Source organism: Rhea pennata, chromosome 6, assembly GCF_028389875.1.
Source record: "Rhea pennata isolate bPtePen1 chromosome 6, bPtePen1.pri, whole genome shotgun sequence".
Taxonomy (NCBI): domain Eukaryota; kingdom Metazoa; phylum Chordata; class Aves; order Rheiformes; family Rheidae; genus Rhea; species Rhea pennata.
This window is the reverse complement of record NC_084668.1, coordinates 13,216,895-13,229,185: the sequence shown is the minus strand read 5'-3', so window position 1 is coordinate 13,229,185 and position 12,291 is coordinate 13,216,895. Positions and strand designations below refer to the sequence as shown.

The window sequence follows — 12,291 nt, the reverse complement described above, 5'->3', positions numbered from 1 at the left end:
ACATGCGGCCACAAGCTCTCAGCACACCTCTGGGTTTTGCAAGAAAGCTCCCTCCAAAGGGGGCGAACACCAGTGCCACTCCATTGCCTGCACAAACAAGCACTAACACACACTGCCTTTGCCACCAGGTAAAGTCAAAAGTCAGCACCTGCAAAGAGACCAACCAAGAGAGCAGAGAAACCTACTACCTGAGTCTTTCAGTTTGAGCTACCATGTTCATTCAAATTCCTGGGTGAAAACAAGAGCGAGCTTTGGAGTCAGAGAAGAAAACAGGAACTCTGTTTTCTTAAAAACTTTGTTATTTCTGAAGCCTTTGTTAAAGCTCCAGCTATTTGACTAAACAGACTTCTCTTTTTGAGCTTAAGATGAAACCATAATGAAAATCGTAGTAAGTCAAAGATTTTCTTTTCTAATGAATAACAAAAAGCAATTAAAATTATGCCTCTGACTGTGGGAAAGATTTGCCAGTCTTGTTTGTTTTAAACTTGCTAGCTTCAGAACAGCCTGGTATATTTATGCTTCCCCCTCTTGGGAAAGGCTTGTCTTCACGCTCACTTTGGGGGGGGAAAAAAAGGCAGACAAATAGCAGAAATTGCAATCCTTACAAATCCTTCTTCCCCCCTCAACTGATCCTTTGCTTCAAAGACGGACTCTACTTAAGTTTTGAGATGTACCAGTGGAGAAAACGATGAACCAAATTCTCAAATGCAAAAAGTGAGTACAATAATCCACTACCTGCTCTCTAAAGTACATCCTTGCTTATTGAAATAAATCCACATTCTCTTAATTCTATTATCTGCTTGCAAAATAGAAGAGACCTTCTATGTCTGAACATGCTGAAGCATTGGCAAAAAACATATCTAACCTATAGTGGAAATCAGACTCCTTAGCAAATGAGGTATCAAGTATGAAAATCAGGGATGACAAAGGCATTTGCTATGGAGGCATCATCCTGCAACTCATGTACTGGCAGTATCTGTGAGGTCCAATGCACGAAAAATAAAAAGTGACATCAAAAGAAAGACGATTGTGCGAGATAGGAAGCAAGAGATTTGGAAATGAACTGTTTCTCATGATCAACAGTGAAACAAGAAATCAACTTCCATCATACCAAAAATGCATACATACGCAAGACAGTCCCTTCATAATATCCTAAAAATTGCAGTAGTTAGCTTCTATTTTCAGAATTTGAAATTGGATTCTATCTCAACAGATCAAGTACTATTCTTTCAAAACACAGACCATTCAGCTTCCAATTTTCTGACTTTGGAACTGAAGGTAAAGCAGAATTTGCCTATGTGTGAAAATTAATCTTCATTAGTTCGAAATCAAGACAAATAAGGTATTTGTGTGCTCCCCAGATTTAGTGTTTCCATAAGGCATTTGAGGCTCTTTTGAGATGAATTTTGTAATTCTGATATACACCTGACAAACCTTCACATCGTATTAATAGGGATTTTCTTCAGAGGAAGAAAACTCTTTGCATTAGTATACCTGGGAGCTGCAAAAGGAAGACAGCAAGATGAAACTATAAGCTAGAAGCTTCTGTAAAGAGGACAAGAAAACTCCAACTGGTAATAAGACACCTCCTGACAACTGCTCCTGCAATTAAGATCCATTAGTGGCCCTTCCTGCAACATAAGGCAAGCTCTGAACGTTTCTATTCTGAGGGTCAACAAAACGCACTTTTTAAAACATTCCTTGAAAAAATGGTTCCTGATGAAATAAGCAAAAACCTTGTCTGAGGTTTCCTTTTAATCAGGTAGAACTTAAAGATAACTTACAATTCCTACTTGCACAGAACTAGCTCTAAGTATCGATCAAGATTATAAATGCTCAAATCTCACAAACTTTCAACCTACAGAGCTCTTAATGAAGACCCATATATGAGGGGCCTGCGCAATGAAGTCGTAACTGTTCACTGCATGAAGGCACAGCTTTGCAGCACAGCCAGCCAGACCTACAGGGATTTAAGCTGTATATAGATTTATGTTGCCTTTCTATAAAGTGCATTTCATCAGCATTTTCCAGCTAAAATGACAGTATCTAAAACCAAAGGTCTGATACTCTGCTGTTAGCTTATATTCCTGTCACTGGTATAACCCACTTCTATCTTGCTCCTGTTTTGAGATGCCTGGCTTGAAAACAAAACAGAGAGAAGATTGAGGGGAAAGATGGGAACTGCCAAGTTAGCACAATGCTGGCTCTCGTTGCAGGGAAAGGTGCCGAACTTTTACACTGCAGCTACAGAAAGCCATGATGGGAACCAGACTGCAAGTTTAATAAACTGAACTACACAGAAAGCCACAGGGATTTGCCCTTAAATTAGTTACTTACAGGTGACCTGCAAAAAAAGGGAGGATGGTGGAAGCTTTTTATGTTTGAAGAGCATCTCAGGAACACATGAGCTTTTTCAGAACAAGAAACTTTTTCTATATTTTCCTCTACTTACTTTTTACATTTATGTTAAGAATATAAAATTTTGCCTTCTCTGTAGTTACCGACCAACTCTAAAAGATAAGAGAATTGGCAGAAGACCCTGGCCCACCTCTGAAGGACACACCGAACCCTGAACAAAGGCTGTTTTTCCCTCAACTGTCTCAAAGGAAACCAGAGATGAAGAGTTTCAAATATACTGATTAAACGCATCCTTCAAGCACTCAGGTTCCAAGTGTGCCCCATTGTTATAATTCTCCCCGATCCCCATTCTCACCCCAGAGAATCCTCCTGCAAAAGGGAAATGAGATGCCATTTTCTAACATAGAGGGAATGGGAATTTCATTTCTGAAACTTCATCTCAAAATTCCCACCTCAAGTGACTTGTTAGGTTTTAATACAATATTTTTTTAAAACCAAGTCTGACCTACTTCTGAAGTAGCTGAATTGAAACAAAACAATCAAGAAGCTTTAGCATCACAACAACTAAGCATTTAATAAACTAAAATTAACAGTATTACAGAGGATGGCTGTTGGAACAGCCCCCCACAAATGTTACTTACAGCCTAAGAGAGCATTTTGAAGAGCTGCATAGTCTACTTCATAAGTTAAGGTTAACACTCAACTTTCTAAAGTTAGGCTGAAACTAGAAAGGTTTGAGAACTGAGGAGAAGGGAAAAAGAGAAAAAAAAAAGGTCAGCAATGGGTAAGAAAGCTCAAGTCTCTATCAGTCTGGAATTTTCATCCAATTAGCCTTGATTTAAAAATATAGGTGTTTAAGCTGACTTCATATTCCTTATCGCTGATAGATCAAAGCATAAACACTCACTCATTATTAAGCCAGTTTATCAACATTAAGATTAAATGCCAGTTCAGGAGACAGTAAAAACCTTTCCCTCTAAACAATAAATCAATGCATCAGTAATACGAGGGAAGAAACCACACACCCCACAACGACATGGTGGCACTTCTCAGAACACCACATTCTACAAAGTGAGGAGATGAACATGGTCCCACAAAACAGTAACAGATTCTCTTGAGAAGAGACTTGCAACAGGAAAAAACGGGCTTGTAAGGGGGTTGTTTCTTCTTCCTTATGCATAAGGAGACCTTGTTTTCAATCCCTGTCTACCTCAAAAGTGATTTCCCAGTGATCTTTTTCGCTTGAGAAGTGAGAAATAAAGAACAAGCTTTGACAAAGAGCCAGAGAACCGGACTGGGATCCTTCCCAAACTACTAGGCTCAGTGTGCCTTCTCTTGAAAAAAAGCTTTTCCTTCTACTGTCTTAGATATATGCCACCTTACTTAGGCAGTTATCAATCAAAAGAGAGTGCTCAGGTTTAAAGAGACTGACTCAATATTCCTTGCCTAGAGATCATTGTTTACTGCCCTCATTTTTCTGCCATGTGATCATCTCATTAAACTCTCTTGCTTACCCAGTTTCTTCCTGAAAGCATTTGGCAGTTGAGACCTAAGCTTTGGATGGAAAAACACAGCAAACCTTTAGACATTGTGGAGCTGGAAAACACAAGCCCTTTTTTTATCTGTGCACAGGTCACCTTCAACCAAAAGCACCTTTTTAAATACAGAGACCCACATACAACACTGATCAGAAGTCAGTTGCAAAACCAGAATAGTGCCTATTTGCAGGCAAGAGCTCAGAGAGGAAGTAAAGAATACCCCATGGCATCAAAATGAGCAGAACAACCATGCAACACTTCATGCAGATCACCAGTGAACACGGATGAGAACCAGATAACACTTTGAGAACAGAGACCAGTTAGGAGTGGTACGACTGTAGACACACCTCAGTTACACAGAGAGACTGCTTACCCTCAGTTTTAGTGGTAGTACCATCTTTAGGCAAATTTAAAAAAAAATAAGGAAAGGATTAATAAGGAAGAATCAGTACAATCAGAGAAATGAAAGGGAAAAGGAAGTTTGATTAAGCAGCAAACCAAAGGTCGAAGTATCTGGAGAACATTTAAGCTTTTTTAAAATCCTACAACACCACTAAACTTTGCTAAATCCCATTTTGTCTCAACATTTCTTTCATGGAAATATGTAGGCAACAAACTTCCTTACTAGTTCAAAGGGGAACAGAATCCTTTAGGCACAACCATATGTTTGCATTATTTAAAGAAACAAAGTGCATTTGCTGCTGCTGCTCCTACAGTCTGCCTTAAGCATGAGGCTGATGCCCCTGGCAAGAAACCAAAGCTAGCTTTAACAGTTGGATTTCCCTCTACTCCTCTCTTCTTCATGACATAGGACTGTCTTGAAGTAGTTTTGCCACTGAAACCAGTAGATAGAGCAACTAAAAACAGCTGCCACTGGAAGCTTTGAAAACACACTAATATGCAATCAGTTCCATAATCTGTATTCTCACCACAATGCATCAAGAATGAACAATCAACTAAAACCTTGATAAAAACTATCACACAACTTCTGAAGCAAACACAACCAATAGATTTAAGCCAAGACAAAAGATTTTAGATGCAAGAGAAAGAATCTATAAAAAGCATCCTATATAATTCACAAAATATTCACTGAAGACTAAATGCTCTACACTAAGGAAAAGTACTCTTCATCTGATTCAGTAAAGGCTTAATCTAAACAGCTTAAATCAAGACCAGTGATTCTGATACCAACCAGGCATTTGATCCTTCTCACTCTCAAAGATAAATCAGTGAAAACTTAGGAATTAGATCAGTATGAAATCAGCAGAATGAGAAACCAGCTCAGGTGCTCAGCACTGTCTGGGACAAACTTAGACTCATGAAACCAAGTCGAAGCTAAGGAAATAGTGTCAATCACCATCTTGCATTTTTTTTCCTCCAGCCAGGTGGCGACAGCGCACCTTCATGAGAAAAAAGTCAAATATGAACTCTGCCATCAGAAAAACTGGGGCATCTGACAATCATACACAACGCTTACAGAAAACATAACATGCAGTTATAATCCAAAAAACTATCTATTCCTTAGGCAGGCTCTATGTCCTTACTGTGTAGTGAAATGGAAAGCCATGACTCCTCTCTTCACTTCTGTATCTTTTTTCTCTTTTGTAAAGAGAAAGTGATCAAACTCAACAGGACATGGAATGCAAAGTATAAAATGAACCATGAAAAATCAGTCCAAGGGAAGAAAGAGAAGGAGGTGATGTGTCAAAAAGGAACTGAACAGTAAGTATTCTCCTCAACAGTATCACAGAAGCAGAATAGCATCTTTTTCCTCAGAAAGAAACATGAGACAGACTATCAAAGCAAATTAAAAAAAAGTGCCTGTAAGTATTGTATCTCTTTGCAAGTTTTCACCTTAATCCCAAAGTGCAGAGACTACACACTGATGCTGGAGAGCTGGTAGGTATCTCAGAGATATGCTTCTCTAATTAGAGTTTAATATTCAAACCAAACTACCTAGGCACTCTCTGCTAGTAAAGAAAACTAATTGCAATTGTAGAAGATTTACCTAGTGATGCATACGAGCCTGGGGGCAACGCTGCAGCAGAGCTGAAGGGAGTAGATGCTCCAGACGTCACTTTTGACTTGGCACTAGCTGCTGCATTCACATCAACGTCACTGCGGGATCGTTGCAGAGATCCTGGTGTTGACACAGATTTTGTACTTACTGTAGATGCTGCAGATGGAGGTATGAAACAAAATAAAGAATCAAGATTAATTTTTTGAGTTGTGTGCTTCAACATAGTCTGTCAAGCAGTTTAACACACTGTTTTTATTGTGGGGTCTCTGCATAGCTTTACACTGTCACCGGAATACCTCAGCTAAGAGCACTTTATAGGAGCAACGTGGGCTTCCGCACACTGCCTGCAGAGGTATTTCAACGTTGACCTAGAGTCACCCCTAAAAGTTTTATCAGGTAAAAAAGTAAAGCTGACTGGACAAGCAGTCCATGTCCTAGCTTCAGCAGCAGTTTATTCCAGCTGCTTCACAGCTAAAAAACCTACCTCAGCAACGATTCTCAAGGCTTTCTAGCCTTCCCTTTAGATGTGCAAGCAATAACAGATTTATCAACTTTCAAAAGCATCATTATATCAGCAGTTAGTGTATGGAATGAGGTATATGACCCAGAACCAATTCAAATATTTTACATAATAAGGTGCCATTTTTACAGAGCAGTAAATAGTGATCAAAATAGTCATTTGCACATTAAGTTATTCAAAATTCTTGTTCTACTTCATCATGTTTCCTCAGCAACACCTGAATGCATTTTTTTCCCCAGCTCCTGTTCTCACCTCTAGATGCAGTACTTCCAGTAGGACTTCTTTTGGCAGACAACGGACGGCTAGAAGTTAATATAAATATTTATTAAAACAAAACTGATATTTAAGAGTCACCAGGAACAGTGCTACTCTGTTCCTCAAGTACATTATTGAGTTAATGGAAAATTAGTTATATACAGGAATAAACTAGTTGTTCAAGCATAAATACAGCACCACTATAAAATTCTTTATAAAAGCATCAAGAAAAAAAAAATACTATGTACATTACCTGAAGTTTTTTTCTGTTTTTTTAAGAACACTTTTTGTGAATTTTAAAATTTCTATCAGGAGGTTGTAGTTTAGCTTTTTTGTTTTTGTTGTTCCCCACCACCACCCTCTTACACAGAAAGAGGTAAACTTGCACCACTAGGAATAATGCTAAACAAATAATTTCAAACCAAGCATACTTGGAAGCAATGACTAACAGCATCCGAGCACAAAAAGCTTCCTAAAAATTTTAAAGTGTCAAGATAATGATTTTTAAAAATCCAGTCATGGGTTTTACTGGCTTTCCATTTTAATACTCTGTTAGCCAAAAAGGAAATAATTTGGGGGAAGCTGAAGTGTTGAGGCCAAATAACGAGCAGATGAGACACACACACACACAGCGATGCAAATGGTACCCAAAGCAACACAATGGCTTCCTCCAATTGAATGGACCTATCTGCATCTCTTTAGATCAAGTAAGAGGTAATGACACCAGAAGACTTACTTGAGACTCTCCTGGGAACTGGAGGAGGAGCGATCAGACTGTGGCAAGGACACGATGCTGTCAGAGTTCTTCAGATGAGACTGCAGGGCCTTCTGGTAGGAGGATTCTAGGGTGTGATACAAATGCTCTGCCTCTCGGCTGAAGTGACCATGAAAACCCCAATAACACCTGCAAATGAGACACAGTGATACTACTGACAATTCCTGGTCGTGCTTCAGGGGTCAGTGGAACACGGATACAGGTAGAGCCCTTACTGCATGGCAGCAGCTTATTAATCCAATCGTTTCAGTCTACTGGCCCTCCGATACACCTAAGACTTTGGGTAATACTAGGGGCTGAAGGAGCAGCTCCACAGAAGACAAACCAATGGAAATGAGAGGAATCATCTGGCACTTTGCAGAAGCACAAGCAGTCAGAAAATCTTTAATACAGAAGAATCGCTCACATCCCTCCAGCTATTTACCACACATAGGAGATAAGAGCCCCGACGAGAATGATATTAGTTTGGGAGTAGCTGCTCAATAGCTATTTCTAAAACGAGCCAAAAGCAGAACGTATCTGAGCGGGCCTGATTCAGAAAAGAACCAGCAAGTATTTCATCTTTAACAAACAGCCCTTTTACCACGCTGCAGACGCAAGGCTTCTGCACTGAGTTGAGGTTGTTGACTGTCTTCAGGGGGTGGGGAGGGTGAAGGAGAGGGAGATAATCTCTATGGACTTCCAATCAGCACCATATTAAAGATGAGAATAAAAGAGCATTTCAAGATGAGGGAAGAATCCTCTCTGCCCCCCCCCCCCATCTCAGCTAATGCTAAACACCTTTCACTCTTATTACAAATCAATAGGAACTGAAAGCACTTAGCACTTTTCACGAAGCAACTCATGATTTTACTCATGAAACTGTCTTAACTGCAATGAATTAAGAATTGTTTGTGCATGACAGTCCTCAGAGCAGTCACATGCATCTCACATCACTAGAGGGAAACAAAAATTTCCATCTTACGATCAGCACTGTTGATTAAGATACATAAGAAAGAATTCAGCATGCTCTCTGAAGCCTCATGTCGTTCTCCTTGCTGTCTGCCCAGCTTACCCAGCCACCTGCTGTGAAGTCTTAGTGCCTACTGTGTTTTCACACTAAAGGAAATGTTCCCTTCCAAAAGGATTTAAACAGTCCTACTGTGAAACACCTCTGCTTGCAACGTATTAATACAAATTATTTTGTTAATGGGTTTCGTATTTTACGGCATTCTTTCTGAAGAAAAATGTACCTGAAGTCTTCTGTTAAGAAGAGCATACCTAGCATATCAGCACACTACTGTAAATACAAACATTATTGAAAGCATGAGAGATCTTCACAAGCAGAAAATTCACTGCAAATTATTAAAGTTTCCTGCAGAAGTGCACAGACACCTCCTTAATTTAGGATACCATTTAGCAGTATACTAGCACAACAACTTTCATTTCAAAAGCAACAAATAGCCTAGCCTTGCACTTGCAAAGTAAGAAAATAAGGAGAAAAAAATCCATTAGAAATATTAGCATTTTTGTACTAAAAATAAGTTTCAGTTAACCACAACGAACTCAAACATCAAAAAGATAAGTTTATCAATTTGACTCTAGACTCTTATGCATTAATGCTTAGAATAAGTCATACGGGTAAAAAGACAAAATAAAATATTAGGAAAAAAGTGAAACAAGCCCTGTTAGAAAACAAGCAATAAAAATCACAACTGAGCTCACTGTGATCACCTTGTATGACAACTTCTGAAGTACACACTCCCATGGAAGCCAATGGATGGTTAGCATCCACTGCAAGGAGAATCTCCTTGTCTCAGCATCCATCTTGAACATACAATACCACTGACTTATAGCAAAACAAGGAATAGAAATGGTGGAGGAAATGACTCCAACAACACCTTGCACTTACTTTCTTGCCTCTATCCTGGCTTCAGAGTCTGCGTCATGGATTCCCTTCTTTATTGTTTCTGCTAACACTGATATGTGTCTGAAATATAAAGGAAATGTTATCCAGAAAGATGCACTATTTAGAGACAAATAACTCCAGTCTGATGATTTTGCCTTGGTCTCCAAGAATAGAGAAGTTCCTCACATCCTCTCATTTTCACACAGGCTCCTTTGGAGGCTTTACTTACTCATTCTTGAAACTCAGTTTTCTTTCATCTACGCTGCTGACTAGGAGAAGGCAAGCAGTGTTCTTCTGAGGTCAGTCTTTAGTTAGGTACAGAAACAGTCCAAGTGTATAAATAATTAACTCATAAAATAGTCAGTTTGGAGCTAAGGAAATTGGGTCCCAATCTCTTCCCCACAGTTTCTTTCACTGTTCATTAGTATAAACCACCATACAATTCTCAAGTGTTCCTGCTAGATGAGGTGAAGGCTGCTACACATCACTTCACATTATGGTACAAAAGGAAAATCCAATAGGTTTAGGGATGCATTCAGCCAGGTCTCCCAGGTGTGCCTTTTTGCCACAAAAGCATCTCAGAGCTACCTGACATAATCCCACCTCCTGGACAATTCTTTAAGGAGCTATATCACTCTGCAGGCCTAACTTCCCCAGACACTAGGAGGAGAGAATTAACCCACTCAGTCGTTTTCAGAGCTTACCTTTCTAGAGAGTGAGTTTGCCATTCCTGCAACAGCAAGTCTAAAAATTCGAAACAGCGCCTGAGAGAGGAAACAGGAGAAAGACTCAGCTAAGTTACCAGAAGCACACTGATTCCACTGTACTTGTCACTGCATAGTTATCTTTTGCTATAGAGCTCTGCTGAACATTATAGAATTCAGTAAGGACCTCCAAAAATACCACCTCTCTGCAAATGCCACAAGTAAACAGTCCAAAGTAACGTGAGTCACCTCTCTACAGAAGAGGGAGGTGACACAAGAAAACAATCCGAAAATCCCCTTTTTCATTAAACAGAACAGAGATTCAAATTAAAAATACTTTGTACCTGTTTGCTGAAGCTTCATATGGAAGCTTCACATTAGTTTCATATGAAGGCATACTACTTCAGATTTAATCTCCCTTCCTCATTTCAAGGAGCTAAGACAGAAGTATGCTACAAGACTTGTGAAAGGTCTGTTACAGAAGTCACCAACCACACAGACCGGTTCTGTTGTAGTTTGAACAGCAGATCTGCAGAGCATGGGGAAAGTCTCCCAAAGAGGTCAGCCCAACTGGAGTATACTTATTTTAACTATTTTAAGAGTATACTATTTTAAGATCAGAAAGCATCATTAGGACATCTAGTGTAACTTCCAGACAACAGAATACCGCAGAACATGACTTCGGCTACTGGCTCAAAGAAAGCATGTCCCTGTAATGGTTAATAGGAACAAATGGGAACACATCTGTGAAGACAGCCAAAATAATGTGACGTGATTATAACACCATGTAATCACAAAGGTTAAAGATAATTTTTCTTTAAGGAAAAGTGCCATTTCTTCTCTGCAGTGCTGAAAAGAAACTAATGACTAAAAACACATGAGCATTACCAAAAAGTATACATGAACCCTAGTTACTGGTAAACTAGAGAAGAAATTCAAACTAAATGCTCACCTTCTAACAGCAACAGACTTGGAGGTACAATTACTGGTTATGATGGGTATTAGTCGAGGGATGTGCGTATGCTAGAACAAGAACAAAACAACAAAAAACAGGAAGAAAGCTTTACACCACAGTTCTATGGAATGAAAGGCTATTTCCTCCAGCCACCTAAGGCCAGTATGTAAATACTTTGTTTCATTCAATTCTTAAAAATAGGGCTGCTAAATAAAGGAATATTTTAACAAGCATTAACTTCTCATTCATTTTCTTCTCTTGTGACAGGCTCTGGCAAGCCAAGGTGCTGAAGTTGCTTCAGGAGGATCCAAACTGCCAGTGGTCACAACTTGGGAGACTGCAAGCAATCTAGGGTTTACCCAGTGCATCACTAGGCAGAAGACTAGGATTCTGTCCTCCTACTAATTTTAGGCAAGAGGCACCACCCATAAGGAATTTTAGAACATAAGAGGGATGGGGCTTGTCCTGCAAAACAGATTTAAAACTGATTCAACAAAGAAAAGGTTCACTCAGCAATTTGAGTAGAAAAATCTTATTCTGCAAAGAAACATTTTTCCTATTGTTTCTACCAATTTTTCTATTTTTACAAGGCTTATTACCTATGATCATCTAGACAAGACTGCATGTCATCTGAGCCAGCCAAGTGTAACACAAATCAGGCAAGCAGATTAGGTCTTAAGGTAATTTTCATTGGAGTTATATTCATATTTCCCCCTACAAGTCACAGAAACACTGCAGTACTTGGAAGTCATAACATTTTGTTCTCTTTTAATGTATACTTACTCGAATGATTAATCTAACTGCTACAACACCAGAAGTGGCCATGACTTTGGCACTATTGGGAATTAGATTAAAAATCGTTGGCATGATGGCTTCTGCCCCATGATCAAACTTGTTTCCCAAAACTGATGACAAATGTCTGAAAAACAGAATGAAGTCATGCTAGTAACTGTGCTGAGGATTAACTGAGTCAGAATTCTACAGAACATCTGACATCTAGCTCTTTGCAACCGCCTCCGAAACCAAAGGCTAGAGAATGACACTTTTCATTCTTTTCATAGCTTTTCTACTTTCATTTCTGAGTTTTAGTCCATGTTTTATACTTATTTGAAATTTGAGAAACAGTAAATTCAGCTTAAAGCAAGAGATGCGACTAGCACTGTGGAAAGCTTACTGACAAACCAGTTAGACAATGCTGAATGAAGTATTTTTCTGAACTCATTAGTTCACATTTAAGTTTCTCTGAAAATATTTTGCCTTAATATGCATGAACTTCCA

At 39.1% G+C, this 12,291-nt stretch overlaps 1 protein-coding gene across 6 annotated transcripts in view; it reads right to left on the bottom strand.

Moving 5' to 3' along the window:
• CLASP1 (cytoplasmic linker associated protein 1) overlaps positions 1-12,291 on the bottom strand; it is a 189,457-nt gene that overhangs the window by 80,721 nt on the left and 96,445 nt on the right. For all 6 annotated transcript variants that reach the window (XM_062578537.1, XM_062578539.1, XM_062578541.1 and 3 more), the window contains exons 13-19: positions 11,797-11,932; positions 11,011-11,081; positions 10,059-10,118; positions 9,358-9,435; positions 7,428-7,595; positions 6,689-6,738; positions 5,905-6,072 (exon numbers count right to left, since the gene is read on the bottom strand). In XM_062578537.1, coding sequence (XP_062434521.1) covers positions 5,905-6,072; positions 6,689-6,738; positions 7,428-7,595; positions 9,358-9,435; positions 10,059-10,118; positions 11,011-11,081; positions 11,797-11,932 — 731 coding nt within the window. The remainder of the gene's footprint in view (positions 1-5,904; positions 6,073-6,688; positions 6,739-7,427; positions 7,596-9,357; positions 9,436-10,058; positions 10,119-11,010; positions 11,082-11,796; positions 11,933-12,291) is intronic.